Source organism: Amaranthus tricolor, chromosome 2 (assembly GCF_026212465.1).
Source record: "Amaranthus tricolor cultivar Red isolate AtriRed21 chromosome 2, ASM2621246v1, whole genome shotgun sequence".
Taxonomy (NCBI): Eukaryota; Viridiplantae; Streptophyta; class Magnoliopsida; order Caryophyllales; family Amaranthaceae; genus Amaranthus; species Amaranthus tricolor.
This window is the reverse complement of record NC_080048.1, coordinates 8,416,216-8,433,736: the sequence shown is the minus strand read 5'-3', so window position 1 is coordinate 8,433,736 and position 17,521 is coordinate 8,416,216. Positions and strand designations below refer to the sequence as shown.

General features: G+C 33.5%; 2 protein-coding genes across 3 annotated transcripts; both read right to left on the bottom strand.

Moving 5' to 3' along the window:
• Positions 1 to 2,306: 2,306 nt before the first annotated feature.
• On the bottom strand, positions 2,307 to 7,134 carry LOC130804618 (pto-interacting protein 1). Its single transcript, XM_057669125.1, has 8 exons — positions 6,955 to 7,134; positions 5,894 to 6,005; positions 4,849 to 5,099; positions 4,627 to 4,753; positions 3,653 to 3,926; positions 3,259 to 3,391; positions 2,740 to 2,826; positions 2,307 to 2,652 (listed from the first exon to the last, which is right to left on the bottom strand). The coding sequence occupies exons 2-8, from the start codon at positions 5,970 to 5,972 to the stop codon at positions 2,521 to 2,523; spliced, it is 1,083 nt and encodes a 360-aa protein (XP_057525108.1). The 5' UTR covers positions 5,973 to 6,005; positions 6,955 to 7,134; the 3' UTR covers positions 2,307 to 2,520.
• Positions 7,135 to 8,333: 1,199 nt separating this feature from the next.
• Positions 8,334 to 16,743, bottom strand: LOC130804603 (squamosa promoter-binding-like protein 1). 2 transcript variants are annotated; one of them, XM_057669112.1, is made up of 11 exons: positions 16,169 to 16,743; positions 14,946 to 16,050; positions 13,694 to 13,845; positions 13,218 to 13,601; positions 12,615 to 12,689; positions 12,423 to 12,530; positions 12,221 to 12,338; positions 11,907 to 12,045; positions 11,155 to 11,305; positions 9,739 to 10,377; positions 8,334 to 9,003 (listed from the first exon to the last, which is right to left on the bottom strand). In XM_057669112.1, exons 2-11 carry the CDS (start codon positions 15,727 to 15,729, stop codon positions 8,584 to 8,586), a joined length of 2,970 nt encoding a protein of 989 aa, XP_057525095.1. In that variant the 5' UTR covers positions 15,730 to 16,050; positions 16,169 to 16,743; the 3' UTR covers positions 8,334 to 8,583. The 2 variants fall into 2 exon arrangements, with proteins under 2 accessions (XP_057525095.1, XP_057525088.1); XM_057669105.1 differs by having other exon boundaries at positions 14,946 to 16,743.
• Positions 16,744 to 17,521: the final 778 nt, after the last annotated feature.

The following is a 17,521-nucleotide window of genomic DNA, read 5'->3' as shown; positions in this document are numbered from 1 at the left end:
ATATATATATATATGTATATATATATATGTATATATGTATATATATATATGTATATATGTATATATATATATGTATATATGTATATATATATATGTATATATGTATATATATATATGTATATATGTATATATATATATGTATATATGTATATATATATATATATGTATATATATATATATATATGTATATATGTATATATATATATGTATATATATATATATATATATATATATATATATATGTATATATATATATATATGTATATATATATATGTATATATATATATATATGTATATATATATATATATATTATATATATATATATATATATATATATATATATATATATATATATATATATATATATATATATATATATATATATATATATATATATATATATATACATATATATATATATATATATATTATATACATACATATATATATATATATATATATATATATATACATACATATATATATATATATATATATATATATATATATATATATATATATATATATAGGGAGAAGTTCAAGTGAAAATCATTTTTATATGAGAACCGTGAAAACCATAAAAAGGTATTACTTTTTATATAAAAAGGTGTTACTTTTTCACAATAACATGTTACTTTGCATTTATATGTTTTTCCTGACAGTTATACTTTTTTGGTGAAAAGTACTAGATTTTTTTAAAAACAAAAGTAAAATAGTTTTTGTGCAAAAGTAGCATCTTTTTTGTAAAAAGGTAACACATTTTTTGATTCTCACGGTTCGCATATACCCATGGTTTGCACCTGAACGCGACCCTATATATATATATATATATATATATATATATATATATATATATATATATATATATATATATATATATATATATATATATATATATATATATATATATATATATATATATATATATATATATATATATATATATATATTTATTTATTTATTATATATTAACGCTTTCATATATTGCTACACTTTATGTCATTGATGTTTCGATAATGAAACGAGAAAGTGCAAGAGACACTTAAAATAGCAGAAGTGGAAGTGTTATCAAAGTCAATGGTCAACGAAGTGGAAGTGAAAAGTGACTATTCCATGGACGCAACCTGATGTCCTGCAACACAAACCGTTTGCGTTGCCCGGAGGTGATCTCCCGAAAAACCCCTCAGACGCTCTAGTTAGATAGGAGATGAGAGATCGATGAATGAATGATAAAAATTGAAGCCAGAATGTTTATATCAGAATACGGGTTACTTATATTTCGGCGAGTTGGTGAAAATGATGGTGGGTAGAGATTTTGGTAGAGTTTTGATATGGTATTTTCACTTCGGGGTGGTAAATGTGATGGCAGGTTCTATTTATAAGGATAAAGGAGGAGTTACTTCAGAAAATAGGTGGGAGTTAGTTACTATAATGAGTGGGTGGTTATTATTTGGGATTTGGTTACTTGGCGATCAAGCAAGGCAGATAAGAAGTTGTAAGAATCAAGGTCAACTATAAAGTCAGCGAAGTATTTTAGGTAATTTCACAATGATAATTATTAAATAAATAAACAATTAAATGTTACCATAACAATTTTGTATTCTAAAATACATCTTTTGACTTTTAAAATTTGCTCCATTTCAATAAAAATCACACAGAATAAATAATTAATAAAAACAAACTTAAAAAGATGGAGTAACTTGATAAATAGAGTAAAACCCTGGTTTCAAAATCCACTTGCACCCACCCCATGTCAAATTCCTTCATATCTCTTGTCCTTGATAGTTGATATGTTACAAAACATAATCCAACAAAAAATAAATTATGATTTTAATTGGGGATCATCTTATGCTAATCAGATAATTGCTAGGACTTTATATGATCAATTAATAATTAAATCACAAATTATCAAATAACACGATCTCACGGTTAGACTATTTCTATTAGATTGACTCAACGTACACTTACTGTCTTAAAGTGTTACTTATAACCTTAAAGGGACGACTTACAATTATAAAGTAACCAATTAAAAAAACAAGCTAATTATATGAGATCATCTCAAGGTAAGACGGTCTACAAAACATTAAATTAATTAAACTACTAATAAAGATCCACAAGACTTTGCAATCTATAGTTGCATTAGTCCAAGTATACCCCAAACTTTACAACCTTGCATATGTATGTCCCTAATTTAATCTTTATTTCACTAATTTATTAACCTTACATTTAAAAAATTAAAATAAAGTACCCATGTGCAGATGTGGTACAAACTACAACCTAATTTTTGGACCTTAATAATGTATACTCCAAAAAGTCTCAATCATGAGGAACATTTTTATTCTTTAATTTTTTTTAATTCATTAGGAACATTTTTTGCATTAAACTTACAGAAGCCGACCAGAATCCACATTCAACAAAATACATGGCGCTAATTTCTCAATCACATGAAGAAATCAATATAATATCTTCAAATATTTGAAGTATTTGACATCACACTTTAAGTTATAAGAGGGCATTTTTACACATTTGAAGCTTCATTATGAGGGCCCGTCCGAGTATTTAACAGAGGTTGAAGAGCTTTCACTACTATGCTCATATTTGGACGAAAATCCGCTTCATATTGCACACACAGAGCAGCTACAGCGGCCATCTGGGCAACAATAGTGAAAAACGTTAGCCGAAAATCAAGCTTGAAAGACTAAACAAGTAAACAATGTCTTGAAACATATCAGATTACCTTAGCAACGGCCTTGGGAGGATAATCGGATCCTAGTCGAGGATCGACACATTGCTTTACCTTATCCTCACTAAGTTTCGGAGTTGCCTGTAACAAGGAAAGATTCATAATGAGAAAATGCTATGACCTAGTTACTTGAATTAAATAGTAAATTTGGGAATGAAATATTAAAAGGACAAAAGTAAAATTATATTATAATATTGATGAACAAAGAAAGATTACAACCCTAGGAATGGTAAAAGAAAGATAGATCAAGAAATTCGAGAAGCTTGAGATCTCCTAAAATGAGTCTTAAACTCACCCACAATTTGCTTAATAAGATTCTTGATGTAATGAGCCTCTAAATCCCCTTATTTATAAGAAAACTAACACTTAAAACCAACTTATTGCTCGAGTTACTTCTAATATAGAAATTACCTAATTACCCTTACGTAAACCATTATCCCCAATTATCAAGTCATTGCAGAAAAGTTGAGAATATAAAAAGAAGACGGAAAAAATGAGATACAAAAACGATACCCATGTCACAAGACTTTGTTGTCCACGAGGTAATGTATGGTCGACAGGTTTGCGGCCAGTCAAGAGCTCTAGGAGGACAACACCAAAACTGTAGACGTCACTCTTTGAGCTTAATTGCCCAGTCATAGCATATCTATCAGTTGAGATCAAAAGCAGAGTTAGATCAAGGCACATCAACAAAAGATTATGGTTAAGATTTCACACGGCAACGCATTTCTGTTACTTTGGTTGCAAACAATGGTCTAGCCTTCACACGAAATAGAATGTTCAAAACTGTATTATAAATAAACTTTTAGATAAATCTATGCCGATCCTGATTTTCTGTCAATTACATGTCTTGATACTAGGTGTGCACAAGACTAGATTGTTTAATTTTACTCGTTAGGGCACTTACTCTGGAGCATGGTATCCAAATGTTCCAAGAACACGTGTGGAATGTAGACGGGCTGCCATGTCCGGGGCTTGGTTTGATAGGTCAAAATCAGCAATTTTAGCAACATCGTCATCAAATAAAAGTACATTGCTGGACTTTATATCACGATGAATAATGTGAGGCTGCGCTTTTTCATGCAAATACTCGAGCCCTTTGGCTGCACCAACAGCAATTTTAACTCTTTGAGCCCATGAGAGGACAGGACCTGGCTGTGCTCCTTTGACACCTTTCCGACCTAAAAACATAAAACATTATACTGTATTAGATAGAGAGCATCACGGAGATATAATCAGGGTGCAGCATGCCTCAACAGAAACCATAAGAATGATTACGGATGAAACAAACTAAAATCTTGACTCTTCAACTAAAGCAATCTGAACTAAAATATACATTTTCTCCAAGAAATGATATTCTGCAAGCTTTATAGTAATGAGCGCAGTAACCAGGAGGACGCTGACTCACAATGAAGAATATGCTCATAAGTCATAAATCAGTAATATAAACAATGAGAAAACTAATTGTTATCACAAGTACGGACAAACTCAGTACTTCATAATTCAGGACACAGTGCCGAGGTCAAAACAAAGTCTGTACGTTGAGTCATCTTTTGCTCATACAGGTATGGATGACGTCATTAAACGTAACAAAACAATTCTCATGTGCATGCAGGGGTGGATCTAGAAAAAAATCGAGTGATGTCAATTTAAGTAAACACGGCTACTAGGTTTTGATCTCTAGTCACATATGTAGAAAACAATACACTAACCAACTCATCTAGGATATATTTACATGTAGTATTTGATTTTATTTTGTATTTAAATTATGTCAACTGACCTCAGTGACATCACGCTAGATCCGCCACCATGTGCATGGGAGTTCAATTAGTGATAAAAACTGAAATGATGAGAATGAAGCACTTGACAACTTATTCTTACCATGAAGAATATCATGAAGGGAACCATTTGGAGCATACTCATACGCAAGAACCCGAAAATTTCCATCAAGACAATAGCCAACGAGCTCAAGCACATTTTCATGTTTAAGTCTTGATACCATTGACACCTATTAGACATGCATCATGATGTTAACAGTTAATTTATGGATAGAATACCAAAGAAATAGGAAGAACTCAGACCATTTGCAGCTTTAGACATTACCTGTCCCAAAATCTCTTGGTCAGGTTGTTTACTGGAATCTAGCTTCTTCAAGGCAGCAGCCTGTCCACTTTTTAGAACACCATAATACACTCTTCCATAAGATCCCTCCCCAATTAAAGCTTTTGTTCCAAAATTATCAGTAATTTCTTTCAGCTCGTCCACAGTAATAGCAGAAACAGCAGGAGGCTGAAAATTTACAGTTTGTGTATCCTTGGGTTTGTCTTCTTTTGTAGGGTACGCTGCATTATGGCCTGAAAAACAAAACCATTTTGTGTGTCCTCTGTGATATGCTCAGAGCTAAAAGCTAACAATACCAGAAACCAAAACATATCAGATAAAACATTTCATCACCCTAATGCCATTAAGTAGCTCATAGGTCCCAGCCTCCCACCTAGGTAGGTTTTGTGGGGTCAGAATTCAGATTTATGCAATCTTGCCTTTGTAATAATAAAGAGCTTTTTTTGATTGACACTTAATAGAAAACATCATCTCAACTTAATATAAAGAAGAAATGTTGATCTTGTCAAAAAAATAAATAAATAAATAAATAAGAATGGTTCATGATTTAATCAGTCATTTTTCTATAGTATATTCCAATCCAAAACATCGAACTATAACTCAAAATACATCAAGGGAGTATTTGGTTTAGTGGAAAACATCTTCCACGCAGAAGAATTGTCCATGAGAAGCATTTTCCAGAGGCAAATGCCAATGATAATTAATTTTCCTTTGTTTGGTTTGATGGAAACATCTTCAAGGAAATAGAGGTGTAAAGGCGGAGCAAAATTGATTTGGTTCCATTTTTGGAGGAAATTTTTTTGTAAGAAATAGAAAACTTTTTCCACCCGAGTATTTCATTTTAATTACCTTGGAGTTTTTGAGAAAATGTTTTCTTGAAACCAAACACAGCCATATGATTAAAAAAAAGTAGCAGATAGTAGTATTTAAGTTCACTAGGAAACATCAAATTATACAACCGCATAAAAACACCTGCACCTTAATCTGCACATGTCTAGGGCAACTCAATTTATAGTTCAACTCTTACCAGCTGTGTTATTTGTCATGTATACTCCATTATCTCCTCTCTGAAACTCATCGTCACCACAGCAGCCAAAACAGCTCATAGTTTGTCCCTCAATATGAAGCACACTAGATGACTACAACAAGCAAATAACATGTTTAAACAGCTGCATTTGTGCAAATTCAATATGACCATAAATCATTCTTTCAATTTTAAATTCGAAATAGGCTAGAAAATCCATACAAGCAAGGGGTTGAGGGAATTAATCCTTCCTATAGTGATAAGAATCAAACCCCTATTACGAAGGTTGAAACGGAAAACCCTCAACCTCTAAGCTAACCGATGATTCTCATGTCAATTAAATTAATAAAGAAAGTACTTTACACAATCACACAACTACACAAGAATGATCCCAGAAGTTAAAATTCATTACAAACCCATTTCCATGTATGAAAAACTAACTGCAAAGTTGTAATATGTATTTGACATCACTTTCAATAATCTATGGAAACAGCAGAAATCGAAAATGGCAGTGAATCGAAAAATGTACACCCAAAATCAGTTTTAAACCGAACCAAACTTAACCACAACCGAAAACCAACTGAATCAAATCATAACATACTAGTCAATTACCTGTTCGACCCAATAAAAACCCGCATAGTTTCTTAACCTAGAAATTATAGTGATCTAATAAAAAAGACAAACACAGAATCCAAATGAACAACCAATTTCAAAAGTAGATCATAGAAATACATCTTTTAATTAAAACACATGTACATGAAAGAAATGAAGGATAAAAATTCTGATAAAGCTCAAAAAGGAAACTGAAACTCGCCCAGTTATTAATTTACAAAATTAAAAAGACCATCAAGCAAACACAGCTAGGATTGAGCTTAAATAATCAAAATGAAATAGTTCCACACATCAATTTAACTAAAAATTATAGTATGAAGTAACAAAATACTCCAGATCAGTGAAATTTGAGCTCAAAATAAGGGAAAACATAAATCAATTAGGAGTGAAGCTAGTAAACAAAATTCAAATACTTACGATACAAAATAAATGTTATTTGAGAAGAATCTTACCTGAAAAAGAGATCTGAATAAGATTAAGGAAGTGATTTGACGAAATTAAGAAGAAATTAGAGAAGGGTTATGGAGTATAGTTGCTTGCAAAAAGTGGGAAGGTCAAGAAACAAAGCGAGTGAGAAGGAAGATGCTAGTGGGAAAAGAAAGAAACGCGTACGTTGAGAATTGAGATTGACAAGAATTTTGCAATACATAAATATCATGCACCTTTTTTTAAAATTTTTTTTACAACTAAATTATCATAGGTTTTTATTTTTTGGGAATAATTATTCCGAATAATTCCATCTATTACTCATTTCCTCTGGATAATTTTTATTATGGATTATTAGTGAATAATTTAATTTTTGTATATTTTTTGTTGAGAGTACCCCATATCATATTTTAACCGACTATTATTGGTATCTAATAGCAGTTATACTTATTTTTTCTTCCTCTTTATATTTCTCCATTGGTCTACTCTCCTCTTTGGTAGTAAGTATTTAAGTAGCCGGTCAACATGTGGTAAGAGGTGTTAATAAAAAACATATAAAGGTTAGATTATTTAAAAATATTCAATATTAAAGAATATTCACAACAAATGGAAAATAAGTAAAATTATTCAAGATATTTTTTTGCAAGAGGCATTTAACGAGAGGTGCACTGTAAAAATATTGTATTTTTCACAATAATAGATTAGGGAAATATACCATGCTTAAATTTTTTAAAAGATAATTGTACTAGTTTTTTAAAAAAGATATATATATATTTACGATTATAGTGTATTTGATTCAAGTTAATCCGCTAAAACTATATAAAACTCTACACTGGTACAGGAAAAGAAAGAGAAAATCATGCAAGGATTTTATGATTTTTTTTTCTTATTATAAACTAAAGAAAGATCTTAGATGGCTTGATTTTTCTTATCAAAACTCACTGGAAAATTTACTAACAAGTGAATGGCTTAAAAGTAATGCTACTATAATTATAAATCGAAAAAATAAATTTAATAAATAGAGTCATATTATAATTGGATTTTACCACAATAATAGAAATATAAGAATACCGTGAATAATAGAAATTTTCGGTAATTTTTCTACAATAATACCACAACTTAAGGGATTGTTTTCTTAAATTAATACCAATTTTTGTTTTACCATTAATTTTCTTTTTTTGTCAAACAATCTAATATAAGCAAAAGTTTGTGTTATTTAAGGCACACCGATAAGTTGGTATAATTCATAACTAACCATAAGTTATTCTTATAGGAAAATTAGTAAAAATTTGCACGATAACTTTTCTTATTATACCTTGGGGTTTGAACCTAAACTTAAGTTGATGATCAACAAATTAAGAGTGATTGATAAATAATATTAAAAATTTAATAAAGCAGGAGAAAATAAATAATAGCATTACATAAACACTTTCATGTAAATTATGCATCTAATACTTATCTTGGCATCATAAATACATAGCGAAATTTAAACTCTATATATACATAATACATTGTGTAATCCACACAAGAAAACAAACTTCACATTTCATAAAACTAATATGTTAGCTTAAACACTTCTTAGGGACACATGCTCCTCTGCCCTAAACTGTCTTAAATTATCGAAATCCGCTTAAATCTATACAGCTGATCGCTACCTACATTGCTCCATATTTCAACGAATCCCACCTCAACGGCCCAAAACAAACTCGAGGCATGCTCTTGAATAGCAGTGCCGTACAAACACAAACTACGGCAATGGTAACAAGTGAGAGAATTGCTGGCCTATATGTTAGCGCTGCTCCTTTAAACCCGTAATCTACCTTCTCCTCACAGAGTTTGCAGTTCTCGGTGTATAAGGTATTGAACTTCGCATTTTGGATTATATCGGATTGCTTTCGGTTAGATTCCAAGTCGGGAAATCCATAGATATCGACCACCACATGTTTGCCGGATGAATTTTTGTTGATTTTTCTTCGGAACAAATTGATGTATTGGTTATGACCTCTCAAGCAAGCGTAATCTTTAGCGGTCAATCCTGTGCTGTCTTGAGCGTTTTCCCAAGCTTTAATACCAACCTAAACGAGAAAAGACATTAAAACCCGTAAGGATTAGTAAATATAACTACTAGTTATTACTCATTTGGCAACACCAGTGTCGCATGATTCACTAATCTCCTCGCGAATCGTGAATCGAAAAAAGTGAATTATGGTCGATTTTAGGCTATTCTTGGGTAAATTTGAGCGAATCGCGAATTAGCTAGTGAATTATGTTACACTGGGCAACACACATTTCATTAGACATTAGGAACTAGGTAAGTATAGAATTGTAAATAAACAATAAGAGAAACTAAAAAATGATCAAGAACAATGTCACTCCCATTATACGGAACTCTCACCCTCAAAACACGTGATTTTTTTCATAATTTTCCATCATCATCTAGTACCACCTTTTCAAGTGGTCACGGTTGAGAATGAATCTAATGAAGAAAAAGAATGACTAGAGCAAGACAAGTAGATGTTCATTGGGGTCATCGGGTTGATTTTAGGTCAATTTGAAATAAGGTTTTGTGTTCATATTGTATTTTACATAATTGTAAATCATTTTTGAAGTCAGGTCAAATCAGGTTTGGTTACAAAGTCAGGTAAATTTCGGGTCAACGAGTCTGTTTCAAACACCTCTAAGGACAAGCTTGACCATAAACCTTGTTAAGTATCACATTTTAATGCATTACCATTCTTTCCATTTTAAACTGATAACCAAACGTGCCATAAGTGTAATAAATACCAACAAAGCATCTATAATTTCATTACCTTTCCAGGATCTTCAAGCAACGCATCCAACACATTATCAAAACCAGCACAACTAGCAGCTATATGCAGAGGGGTCAAGCCATTGGAACCAGCAATATCGGGTCTAAATAAGAAGCTACCCGGTGTTCCATTATCCGGGTGCTTCTGTTCCAGACCTGATGTATTTCTAACCTTTTGGGGCGTGTATCTTAACAGAAACTCCACCATGGCCCTTTTATTTCTTTGAACGGCAGCATGGAGCAGGGTCATCTCCGATAATGCATGTTCGACAGAAGCATGATCCCTTGTATTTACAATTCCACTGAATAGAATGTCGAGAAGTTTTCTCAGCACGGCACACCAGTCGTGGTCCATTGAAAACAGTATCAGCCACTTTAGTCGGTCCAAAGGGAAAAGATCTGAGCAGGGATTGGTTTGGCCTAGCCTCAAACTTAAGTTAGTCCTATGCAACAACCAGCCCATCTCATGTATAAAATCTAAGGCGTCATTTCTAGCTTTCAACGTACTACATTCTCCATCGGTACCCTCTTCTGTACCAACATACTCCATTAGGCTTTCTAGCATACATATCTCGGAGCAAATTTCAGGATCCGCAACTATAAATGGAAAGAAGCAACCATTGAGGCCATAATCTTCCACCTACATCAAAAAATTAACATAAATTATCTAATGAAAATTGAGGAAGTTACGTTAATACTACTCACACGTGACTATGTTACCAACAAACAAATCTAAGTTTACAAGACCATAGCTCAAAGCAGGGGCGGATCTAGAAAAAAAAATGAGTGATGTCACTTGAAAGAACAAAAATAGGTGAATGGCAAAATGGGTTAACTGTTTCTTCGGTTTTTGTAGAGTAATGTGAATAAAGGAAGGGAGAAAGAAAATAATAGAGGTAGTTGTCGGGGCTTGAACCACATACCTAATGGTTAAAAAATAACTACTCAAGCAACTCACCCCCAAACACTTTAATACTTCTACTATTTTTTTTTCCAAATTTTAGTGATGTCACTTGACTACCGTGATAACACCCCCCACCCCCAAACTGGCTCAAAGGTTACTTGGACATCTTGGCGCTATATATTAATTTAGGTGAATAGTGTTAAATAAACATATTCCAAAAACTAAGAAATCCTAAAGTTAGCCCCCGAAAATTAATCTATTTTTGAAAAACAAAAATGCAAAATCAGATTGGCTTGGCTTACATTACAATATATCATAACAAAAATTAAATTCATACACCAAAGAACTAGAATATTAGATGTAAAAGTCCCATTCAGGAGGGATCTTGAACGTTAATTTTGTAGTTTCTAGCAAGACATTTTAGACTAAAGAGTAGCCACTCGTCCACACGCGATAGTGAACTGAATTTGATAATTAGATAACAGACTAAACGGGAAAAAGAGATAGTGTTACCTCAACAAATCCTCTCCCAACAAGATTTGGTATAGAGATACAAAAGCCGAGAGACTGGACATCATCCTGCTCAGCAACTGTGTCGGTATCTTCTGCCAAGGCAGAACAATTCTCCTCGACCAAATACTTCCCTTCTATTGCACAGAGTAACCTAAAAAGTGTAGCATTGCGAGATACGTGAATTGTTAACTGCCAACAAGGACTCAAATGCAAGCCTCAAAGCTTAAATACTACTCCCTCCGTCTTTTAAAGAAGTTCTCATTTGCCATTTTGAGATGTTCCATTTGTTATTTCCATAAAGGAATCTTTCTATTTATATCACATATTTTGGACAAAATAACCTCATTCATCCTCATTTTAATATTTCAATAATCATTATGGTCCCCACATATTTTCCACTAACTTCATTTTAACATTTTTATATTCTTTACGATCTCCACATGTTTTCCACTTTATAAAAACACTTTTTATTAGTTGTGGTCCTCATATTTTTTCCACTAACTTTCTTTTAATACTTTTTTAATGTTTATGGTCTCTACTTTTCCTTCATCAAATTTATTATTCAACAAAATAATATATTCACTATCTAAAAAATTCTATTTTTCTTAATTCTCGTGAACATTCCTTTTGGAAACTTCATTAAGGAATGAAAGGAGTATATGCTATAAGTTATGCACAAATCAATTTAATTATAACTTAACCCTCATGAATTAAATTTGTCAATAAATTACACAAACATGAAAGTTAAGTACCTGGAGGATGGTCCAGAGAGATTAAAACCCTTAATCACAAACTGCACCGTCTCAGAAGTAGGAACCGCAATGGGACTGATGCTTAAAATTCGACTCTGGCGGTTCTTGAAAGGTAAAGGTGTGTCTAGTATGACATGACCTTAAGCACAAAATAAATAGAGTCAGTGTCGGATTAAAAAGGAAGCTTACGACCAAACAATTTCAAATCATGCCAAAATGAGACTTTGTAAGAAAAACGAATCGCTCAATCTAGCATACAATAACCAATATAATTAACTATTGGGAGAGGAGGGAAAGGGGATATGAAGACCAACCGTCACAGACAAATGCAGCACGTTGCTGCACTCTGGTATAGATCCATCCGGTTTTCCAAAATGGATCATCAGACAAACTCAAGAGTCTACCAAAACTGGAGCTCATGTCATCGCAAAGCTGCAAGAACAATAATAAAGACAGAATGAACAAGTCGTCTAACAAGAATACACAATCCGCCTACTCAATGACAAGAAGCAAAACCTCCTCCCATAAGGCATTATTCAAGCGGAGATATATTGTTAAAACAATGCAGCCAGGCCTGATGTACCCCTCAATGTCTGTTGGACTGTGAGACAACCAATCGAGAATCTGGAGAGCAAAAATTTCAAATGCCTCAACAATACGATGAGCTCCGTCTATTATTAAAATGATATTTAAGGAGTAAAAAATTACCTGTGTTCGCAATAGATGAGGCAAGTCATTTGGATCCTTACCAAACAGCTTAAATACTATCCGATCAGTGCGGCCCTACAAGATCACATAATGATAAGGGGAAGAGGAAAGATAAGACACTCACATGTTCGATAAAAGACATTAGCAATGTTTTTCAAGGGTCACATAGTTTCCTCGAGTGCATGGTGGTACTAGACATTAGCGCCTAAATCGTGTAACCGCCCCCCCCCCCCCCGACCCCTCTTTTCTCATCGCTTACCCCAGGGGAGAAGTTCCAGAACATGTCAGCCCTTAAAGATCATCGTTAAATCATGATGATCAGACAGAATAGCAGTGTAAGCCAGATAGAAGTTGTGAAGCAGGTTATACAGATTTGTCCAATAAAGCACCAAATATGCATGGGTCGATGTTCCAGTGTCATGTTCCTCAATCATATTAGCTAACAAAGATTACTAAATACACATCTACTTCATTTAAAGGCATGCAGTGGAAAGCTTCCAACCAGTGTCATGAGTTTGATTCTGGCGTCCAATGTCCTTCATATAATAGCTAGTATATTATAAACTTGAGTATTAGATTTTAGTTTGAGAAAGATAATTTTACCTGCGTTTCACTGCCACTAGAACTAGAACGACCAGAATTCGAATCCGAGTATCCACTTGTTTGAGGTGGACTCAATTTCAGTAAATGTTGTTCTGGCCCAAGTACGCAAGCAACAGAACCATGTCCTTTTTCTGGATTTTCTAACCATTCTGGCAAGTCCGTATAAACACTATTTAAGTCAATGCCACTGAAGTTTTGTTTCTTAAGGTTGGCCGCTTCCACAATTCCTTTTGCTGGTATAGACCCGCTAGCAGGACGTAGACCATCTGGTCGTGCAGCCGGTTGGGTCTGTCGTGTGTCATGCTGATTCTCCCTTATCAATAATCCAATCTGAGCGTCTGCTGAAGGTATAGCTTCAGACGATTCTTGACTTCTTGAAGAGACCTAATTATCGGGAAAATAAAAGCTCAAATCCAGAAGCTACGTAAAAAACAAAGCAACTTAGCAAATGAACCATCAGACATGAGATATGATACCTTTTCTGGCATCCCAACAGAGGTCCCCGCATTAAGTAAACTCTGGGATGCTCTATATAACTCAGACATGTTGCTTCCATTAACTTGGTCAGCAAGGTTCCTCAAAAGGTGAGAAATCAGATCCTGATCTTTTGACTCATTTGAAGCATTTGCTGCAATCCACATAGTGTGTATTATTATCAAGCACCCGGAATCAAGTCAATGGAAACAAGAGATAACAAACCGTAGCCTGTACCAACTCCAATTACTCTTGTGCCTTTCCTAGATCAGTATTACTAATCTTGCCTCAGCCTTCAATCGAATTAATAAAAATGGAATACAAACTTCATCACAATCGAACACTAGAGCACCGTTCATTTATTAAAAAATTTGTCCACTGACTTTTGAATGATAATGGGCCAAACTTATATTTACCCAAAAAACCGTTAGATGGGTATAAAAGTGATGGGACTTCTTATTTATAGTGATATAGCATGCATTTCGTGTGTATGGATTACAGTCAACTAGTAGCAACACCTCTACTATTGCAGAGATTAGAGCCACTATAAAGAAAATAGCATCTTATAAGGTAGTAAGACAATGTTTGATTATGATGATGTGTAATTGAATGGAACGAAGAGAGATTATCTTTGTGTCACAAATTAGCGCACAATTGACGTAAAATGTCTTCATCGCTTAACAAGATATCAAATATTATGCTTAAATCCAAAATGTTTGGTACAGAGAAGTTAGAAATAGCACTCCAGGATGTCAGAGTAAGAGTATGATACGACAAAAACAAGCTTTAGGCTTCTGGCTTCCACCTTCAATGGTTGCTAGATATAAGACAATGTTTTACTGGCATAGTATAAAAATAAGGCCGCATCGGATCGCATTGGCCGCATTATAAAGGTTTTCAAAATAAATGAACTGATATTTTCCGAGTTGTAAAGGTCTAGTATAACCGCATTTTAGGCCATATCAAAGGATATCTTATGGTTTTGACTGATATTTAGGCGTTATGATCCCGTTTCATTTAACACTATGAAGACTGGTACTTATTCAAGATAACAAAAACAAAGGTAACTAAAAGTCCATGCTTCATTTAAGAGAATCTAAACTAAAACTCTAACCGCACTGATGGAAAACTAAACCCAAACCAATACAGTAATCGTCCAATCAAACATACAATATCCTACAATGCCTATGAAGAGAATCTAGTTTCATTTAAGAAAAATTTAAATAAATAGCACTGAATTAAACAAGTACTTACAATGCAAATTGGATAATATTCTCAGCAGACTAATCAATAGATAGCCAGCACTCCTTTCATCAACCAAAGAGCTACCATTAGGTGAAGTTTCAGCATGTGTTTTTCTTCTCCTTTTGTTATGCCCAGCTAGACGCCTACGACAGCTTCTCTTCCCATCATCAAATTCTTGTAGAGCGTGGAACCTGCTACACTGCTGACAAAACCGTTGCATAGTGTTTCCCACCAACGCTTCACTAGCCTTGGAGTGCACTTCGCAAACTTTATGACGTCTATGATAGTCCTTGCCACAACTAAGATCGACCCTACAACCTTCAACCTGACATACCGGTTGAGAACTTCCGGCAGACTTACTCTTTTTCACACTCTTTCCTTCAATTCTATCAACTTCACCCTCAACTATAGGATATACCTGCTCACCCAACTTCAAATCAAGTGGTCCGACTTGATCATGTAATTCCTCACCATGAACTTCCACAACCCTCCTCCTCTTCTCTATTTCCCTCTTTTCATTCTCATTAGTCATAGCAATTTCTTCGAAACCAAACGGCAAACCATTAGAGACATTGGCATTGGCATTAGCATTTGCTACAGATTCTGGCCCGAGGGGAAAAAGCTGCCTACTTCTACAATCCGAAGCCGCGGGATTCAATGGACTGGCAAGAAAAAGATCACCATCCCATTTCCAATCATTTAAATCCCATTCTATAGTCCTCTTTCCTACTGCCTTCATTTCAGCCACAACTGGGCCATACCCATTAGTCTTCCCTCCAAATTTAGCTTCCATATCATGCAAATTTGATCCCTACAACTATCCAATTTCCAATACAATTTCAATTTCAACCTAAGACCCAAAAAGGGGCTTCCTTTCTACCAAAATCCAAAGGGTAGATAAAAATCACCAATCCAAATCAGTTCTTTGTTTCCAGCAACTAAGAAAGCATCAAAAACCCTCAAAAATAACAACCAATCAATTAGCAACCTTGGGCATAAATCAAAAAACAATACACCAACAAAATGATGGATCAAAACCAAAATAACTCATTTACCATATTGATTCCAATCATCAAATTAGCAGCTCAAATAATCAATTCATCAACAAAAACCACTGAAAACAAAAACCCCCCAAAAAGAACTACATTTATCATACTTTCACAGTAAATTCATCAAACAAATACAAGAGCCAATAAAAAAAACTCAATCCAGGCAAGAATATTAAACCAAACCTGAACTATAGCTCTTCAAAATCCAGAGATCTGCGAAAACCCAAAAACCCAAAAGAGAACAAAAGGAAAATTTTGTCAAAAAAGGTTGAGAAATAAAAGGGCACATGGAATTAGGGAAATAATACCACTCTATAAAAGAAGACAACAAAAAACGAGTAGTCGTACAAGACTTTCCCCTTATTTTCTTGTTTGAAAAAATATTGTTAGGTTTTTTGCATTTATTTTTTCTAATTGTATAAGTACAATTAAAGTATTGATCTTGAATAAAGAATTAGAAAGAATGATTAACGCAATCAACAATCTATGGAAGTAGGGAGAATTTGCCCCCACTACAAACAATGCCATTGTCTTGACGCGGGGTGTGGTGGGGTGGGGAGGCTATCCACCAAAGTCATACCAAATGACCATGCTCACTTGAGAGTTGAAAAGAGTGGACCTAGTAAACAAGGAAATACTTTTTGTTCCTCATTTTTTTCGGATTTGTAGATTTTGATTGCTAAAATCAAGGATTACTAAATTTGTTGTGCATGATTTAATCACTAATCTTAGATTTATAAAATTATTGTTTTAGATTGAGAATCTAGTATTATTTCAATTGAAGAGTAAATATTTTGTTTTTCAAAATAAGATCGTGAGTTTAATTTTCACCTAACTCTTAACTGTTCTCTGCCAGTATTCCGCACAAGGCATGGTCTGGTCGGAGGGTTTTTCTTTTTCCTGAAAGATGCGGACAAATCTTACTCGTTTCTCTAAAGAGGGAATAAAGAGAGATACGTGCAATCAAGAAACCCCCCAATTGATACCTGCATTCAGTAGGGGTCAAATTTTAGACCTTCTACTCCACATGCAGATGCTTTATCCATTGAGCCACAAATGTTTTTAGTAGATTGAAAAGAATAATAAAAGAAAAAAAATACTTTTAGATTTGTGGATTCATTTCGGTAGGTGAAAAGAATTGAACATTAATTATAAGAGATAAAGAGATATAGCTAAAATTTAGGGGTATTGGATGTGATTTGTATGATTGATTGACATTTAGAGCTTTATTTAAAAATATTGCTTTAGATTCTACAATTTTCATGTAGGTACTGAAAATTAAATCTGTCACAGGGGCAAAAAAAATATTGCTAAAATATAGGAGTACTAGTCTACTAAATATGTTTTGTTGGATTACATCATTCTTTGAGCTTTATTAAAAACTTTTTTTATAGTTGCGGTTTTTTTTTCGTAGATGGTGAGAATCAAAACCTATCACAAGGGAGAAAAGAAAAAATCTCAATTAAATGGCTGACTCATTATTCTATTAAAACATTTGGAAATTTCATGTGCTAACCATTAGTTTTCAACTTTTCA

Bases quoted from the DNA above. Each gene is read 5' to 3' on its own strand.
- LOC130804618 (XM_057669125.1), bottom strand. From the start codon at position 5,972: ATGAGCTGTTTTGGCTGCTGTGGTGACGATGAGTTTCAGAGAGGAGAT. The intron at 3,927-4,626 runs GTAAGAATAAGT...TTATGTTTTTAG, and splicing joins CCTTCATGATATTCTTCATG to GTCGGAAAGGTGTCAAAGGA. The intron at 3,392-3,652 runs GTAAGTGCCCTA...CTCAACTGATAG, and splicing joins TTTGGATACCATGCTCCAGA to ATATGCTATGACTGGGCAAT.
- LOC130804603 (XM_057669105.1), bottom strand. From the start codon at position 15,729: ATGGAAGCTAAATTTGGAGGGAAGACTAATGGGTATGGCCCAGTTGTG. The intron at 12,339-12,422 runs GTTTTGCTTCTT...TTGTTCTTGCAG, and splicing joins ATAATGCCTTATGGGAGGAG to CTTTGCGATGACATGAGCTC. The intron at 11,306-11,906 runs GTACTTAACTTT...TACACTTTTTAG, and splicing joins CTCTCTGGACCATCCTCCAG to GTTACTCTGTGCAATAGAAG.